At 44.2% G+C, this 6,000-nt stretch overlaps 1 protein-coding gene across 1 annotated transcript in view; it reads left to right on the forward strand.

Annotated features, from left to right (window-relative positions):
• PARP14 (poly(ADP-ribose) polymerase family member 14) overlaps positions 1 to 3,756 on the forward strand; it is a 133,875-nt gene extending 130,119 nt beyond the window's left edge. The window contains 1 exon segment of the mRNA XM_030210876.1: positions 3,276 to 3,756. Coding sequence (XP_030066736.1) covers positions 3,276 to 3,562 — 287 coding nt within the window. The 3' untranslated portion in view covers positions 3,563 to 3,756.
• The last annotated feature ends 2,244 nt before the right edge of the window (positions 3,757 to 6,000 follow it).

Genomic DNA, 6,000 nt, shown 5'->3' on the forward strand with positions numbered 1-6,000 from the left:
GCCTTTAAGGCACATTCCACAAGAGCGATTTCCTCTTTCTGGGCGGAAACTGGAGCACTATCTCTTCATGAGATTTGCAGTGCTGCAACATGGGCTTCTAAGCTCTCTTTCGCCTGACATTACAGGCTGGATGTGGCTGCCAGGAGGGATGCGTGTTTTGGAGCACAGGTGCTAGTTCGTGGTGTGGCTTATTCCCACCCTATTTAGGGATTGCTTTGTTACTTCCCATACGTAATTGCTTCATCTGCTTGATGACAAGGAAGGGAAAATTAGGTTCTTACCATGATAATTTTCTTTCCTTTAGTCATAGCAGATGAAGCCATGAGCCCTCCCTGTATGATTGTCTGTATTGCAGTGATTCTGATTTTAGGTGCTGTTCTTGTTTCCTGAAGTTATATTCCTTCCTTGGGGAGTCGGAAAACAGTCTTCAGGATTCTTGTTACAGTTATAGGAGGATGAGTTCATTCCCTCCAGTTCATGTTTTGGGAGGATGAGTTTATTCCCTCCAGGAGGATGCAAGTATTCCCTCCGTTTATACAAAGTGGAGGACGAGTTTATTCCCTCCAGGAGGATGAGTTCATTCCCTTCTTTTTTGGAGTTTATGCCCTTGTTAAGGGGCCATCGTTCGCTGTGAGGAAAGTTCATGTTATTCCCATTGCGGTTTGCTATACTGCTTTGGAAGCTTCAAAGAGGCAGTGGAGCTAGCTGGCCATGAGGCACTGTGAAAAATTGAGTGCTCTCTATCTCCCCCTGCTGGTTGATGGACACAACCCATATGTAATGGCTTCATCTGCTATGACTAAAGGAAAGAAAATTATCATGGTAAGAACCTAATTTTCCCATGTGCACATTGGATTTAGGTGCAATCATTTACACCAAGTGGGCACATGGCAGAAGGATGTATATCTCATGGTATTTCTATAAGATGCGCATATAGAATAGTGTATAGGCAGCATAAGGCCCATTTATGCACATATGGAGTCCTCATTCTATAACTGCAATATAATATATGTAAAACCGCTTTGACTGTACCTGAGAAAGGCAATATATGAAATCCTTTACTCTTTTTACTCTTTAACTGTGTGTATGACTCACGCCTAGGCACAGCTGCACAGTTTATAGAATTGTCCTTAAAATCGAAAATTCCCTGGTTGCCATAACATTTTGTTTTTAGTATAAGCCCATGAGATGGTAGTTTTACTTTACACACTTGTTTTTATGTCAATGTTCATGTCCCCTAGCATACCTACAGTTACAACAACAACAAGCAACATAAACTAATTAAAAGTGAAACTTCTCTTTCACTGGGCTTATAAAAAAAGCACGTTTGCTAGAAACCAGAAAAGCTCCTTCTCTGTTACCCGCATGGCATTACAAGTGCCTATGTAAAGTGCAGGGCTCCCATCAAGTACTACGACTACTACTTGACATTTCTATAGCGCTACTAGGTTTACGCAGTGTTGTACAGTTTAACAAAAAGGACAGTCCCTGCTCAAAGGAGCTTACAGTCTAAAGGACGAAATGACAAGTTGGGGCAGTCTAGATTTCTTGAATAGTGGTTAGGTATGTAAAGTGCAGGGCTCCCACCAAGTGTGGGAGACTTGGAGGCGTAAGTCTAAGTGCTTTGAAAATGAGCCCCTTGGTAGATCTGTGTGAAGCTAATGCAGTCATTGCATCTGATGAGGCCATTGGTCTGAAGGACTCCAGCTGCTCACTGATGGGGTCGAGGATAAGGGAAACATAACTGTAGGATTGCTGGCTTGTAGCAGAAATAAGGGAGTCTGTTTCACTCTTTTCCCCTATCCTTGTTTGCTTTATTTTCCTTTATTCAGTCTTTCTTCTTTCCCTCTCTTTCCTTCTCTACTCTTTTCCCTTTCCTTCTTATTTCATCCTTTGTTCTTCTCTTTCCTTTCCACCTTCTTCCTTTCTTCTTGTGCTCTTCATTTGTTCCTCGTCTTCCTCCCCTTTCTCTTCTTATTCTGTCACCTTTCCCACATTGCAATCAGTCTGGCAGAATAATATGAACCCTTACATAGGAGAGGAGCAAGAAGCATTTTGAGTTCTGCTGAAGCTTCCACCTTCTGACCATGTATTTGTTTCTTTAATGTTGAGGACCAGTATACTCTGAGGAGGTGAGAGCAGACACAGGAAGAGATTTCTACTCTTCCTATAGCCATTCCCACTGTGCCACTATCCTGCAGCACTGGATTTGAAGAGCCACTAGGTGATGCCCCACAGGTTGAATATTGCTTTATTTAACCCTGAACAATGCTGTAGCCATGGCTGGACAGGGGCCCATATGCTTTGGGCTCAGGCCCACCCAGCAGCGGTGCATCCAAGCTGTGGCTAGCAGGGATCACCAAGCCTGGCTAACCTCTTCCCTTCCCGGTCAGTCATTTCCACCTCTGCTTTCACTCTCCCACAGTGTCGTATCTCTCTCTCTCTCTCTCTCTCTCTCTCTCTCTCTCTCTCCCTCTCTCTCCTCTCCCCTCCCACCTATTGATGATCTAGCATCTCCCACTGTCTCTCAAACCACCCTCCTGCCAAGTCTTCCCTATGACACAACTTCCTATTTCTGCATGGGTGGGACCACATCAGAGGGAAGGCTGTGGCTGTGGGGCCAGCTGTGAGCAGTGTGTGAATCGCTGCTCACTGCTAGTGACCTGCAGAAGTGAAGTTTTAAAAGGTACATTAGGAATTGAGGGGGGGGTTGTGCTTTAAAGCAGAGGTGTATCTGGACTCCAGCGGTAGGGGGGGCCAGAGCCAGAGGGAGGGGGCACATTTTAGCCCCCCCCCCCCCCCGCCACCAACGCCTCTCTCCACCCCCCTCCTGCCGCCAACCCTCCCCTGCTGCTGTCGCTTACCTTTGCTGGCGGGGGACCCCAACCCCCGCCAGCCGAGGTCCTCTCTTCCGTTGCAGGCTGCAAGCTGCAAAGCTTCCTGTTCTTCTGAGTCTGACGTCCTGCACGTACAGGAAGCTTTGCAACTTGCAGCCTCAACGGAAGAGAGGACCTTGGCTGGCGGGGGTTGGGGTCCCCTGCCAGCAAAGATCGGCGACGGGTTGGCAGCAGTAGGGGGGTCCAGGCCAAAATCTGTGGGGGCCCAGGCACCTGTGGCCCCATGCAGATACACCCCTGCTTTAAAGACACTGGCAGATTCTGGATTGTTGGGGAGAGGGGCAGAGAAAAATTTGTGCCCACCCACGCAACATTGGCTGTCTGGCTATTCCACGGACACTGATAACTGCTAATTTCAAAATGTTTTTCTCTTTGCAGCTGCAGCGTATGGAAATGGAACCTATTTTGCTGTTCAGGCACAATATTCTGCTGCTAATCAATACTCAAAACCTGATGCAAGTGGACAGAAGTACATGTATCTTGCCCAAGTCCTTGCTGGTGACTATTGTGTTGGGAGAGCAGGCATAGTTACTCCACAATCTAAATCAACATCAGATCCAACAAATCTATATGACAGTGTGACTGACAATACTACAGCTCCTTCCATGTTTGTAATATTTAGTGATAATCATGCTTACCCAGAATATCTAATTACTTTTAAGTAATATGTTACCTTAGGTTTTTCAAGAACTGCATTGATAGTAATCGTGAATTTAAGGGTTATTTTTTTAATGCAGAGAAAGGAGTGCTCCCTGCATTTATTCCTAATCATTGTACATTACATGTTTCTTAGCTTGTCAGCTTTGATGTAGCTAAATGGTATGTTAAATATTTGAATAAACATACATATGCAATGCCATTTTTTTTATAAGTATTCAGAAATGCACAGTCCACATACGAAATGTATTGGTTAGATTATACACTAATGTCCAACATAAGTATGAAGAAACCTCAATGTTTAAATCACTGATTATGTGTTCTTAGGAGTATATTAAATGCGGTCTAATGCATTTAACAAAGTACAATAATTTGTATTAAATACAGTAGTATTACTCTGTGTAGCCTGTTGTAATGCATAATGCTATAATAAGAATTTACTCCTACAGACAACTTGAAAACCCGGTTTACTAATAGATGAGCTTTTCTCTCGATCATGTCCTCTCTAGGGGATGGGAGGGGACAGGACATGTACTCAAGGCCCCACAGCAGCCACCAACTCTTCTCTAGTGTTGTGGACTGGATAGAATTTAACAGTAACAGCATTAATGAGAGATGGGAAAGTCCAGCAGGGGAGGAGAAGGGGAGAGATGCTGGACATGGGAAGGGGAGATACTGTACACCGGGGAGGGAGGAGTAAAGAAGGAAAAGAAAGATGCTGGACACAGGACATGAGGGGGAATAGTGAGAGGCTGGAAAAAGAGAGATAGGAGAAGGAGAGAACAGGGGGTGAAGGAGATGGAGAGCTTTAGGTAGATGCGGTGACAAAGAGGGAGGCAGAGTTGAATGGTGAGAAGGAGAGGTGGAATCGAATGGACAGAGAAGCAGAAAACTAATTGGCTGAAAGTGAAATATCACTCCCCAAGTTGACTGTAGGGAAGGAAGTGAAGATGAGGAGAGAAAAGAAAGGACAAAGGGACAGGGTCCCTGATAATAGAGTTAAGAGAAAACAAAATATTCCCATCTTTAAAAGACCCTGGACATACAAGGAACTAAACAGGAAGGGGCAGATTCTGGATCAGGGAAGGCTAGCCTCATTTGAGAGTTGTAGAGCTAATTTTGTTCTTGGGGGCAAGACTTCTTTGGATATATGTGTGTGTGTGTGTGTGTGTATGTATATATATATATATATATATATACACACACACACACGCTTTGAGTTTTTATGTGGGGGCAGGTACGAGAAAAAGGGGTGACTTCAAAACTCTACAGGTTCATGGGGAGAGGAACTCATAAAAAAGAGTCATTTTAATAGATGGGAAGATTTGGGAGATCCTATGGGAGGAATGGGCTAAGATATTAGAACAATATTGTTGAGGGCAAGTTTGGTGGAAAATTACAGCCATAAAACATGTTACAGCCATCTTACAAATTGCTGAGGATTTAGGCTGATGGGAGCTCTGGCCAGTCCTGGGACCTCTGCTGCACTCTACGTCCTGATGTAACTTCCTGTTGTCCCCATAGGTGGGACGCAGCACAGGCAGCCTGTGTTAAATCAATGCCACAGCCACCCCACCTGAGCGACAACACCGGCACTGCTGCCTAGCCAATACCTACCGGTGCCTATTTTACAAAAGTCTGCTCCCCCTGACATCATGATCAAAACCTGGCTACCCCTCTGATAGGTACCAGGATGACACCCCACAGTATGCAAACCTTTTCATGGCAGATTTGGAAGAAAGAGTTTTGAATACGTATCAGACTAAACCCCTAAAATACTGGCATATTGATATTTTTATGATTCAGACTGAGGGAAAAGAGACTTTTTGTTATGGTTCTGTCAATGCATAACATCCTTCAATCAGACTCAAAATTGACTACTACACAGATAAAGTCAACTTTCTAGATGCCACAGTCATTATCAACAATAGGCTATATACAAACATCTATATGGAGGAAACCAACTGACAGATCCATCTACCGCCACAACTCCCAACTTCCACCGTTCACTACAAAAGTCCATTATACACATCCAAGCCACACAATACCATCGTATCTAACTCAGGAGACAGAGAAACACCTCAAAATCTTGACTGAATCCTTCAAACACCTGTATAACCTCTGGGAAAAAATGACCACCTCGAAGCAGTGTATATTTTGCATAAGAATTCAGTAAAATTAGTTGGAGCATCCCATACTAGTCTCTGAGGAGAAGCATGGAATATATGCCTGGTCCTTGCAAGGAAATCCCTTCTCTTCCCTCGCCCCTCCCTCCACCTTTGCAGAGGAGTGTGTATGCGCTGAGTAAAGGAGGGGACAGAACTGGAATATTTTTGTGAGCTCTTACGGTTTGCTTTATTTAGTATTTATTATACTACTTTTAGTGGGTTCAACAGCAATCACAATAATAATAAATATGAAAGGAATGCCAAAAATAAACAGGACA

This window comes from Microcaecilia unicolor, chromosome 7 (genome assembly GCF_901765095.1).
Source record: "Microcaecilia unicolor chromosome 7, aMicUni1.1, whole genome shotgun sequence".
NCBI classification, from domain to species: domain Eukaryota; kingdom Metazoa; phylum Chordata; class Amphibia; order Gymnophiona; family Siphonopidae; genus Microcaecilia; species Microcaecilia unicolor.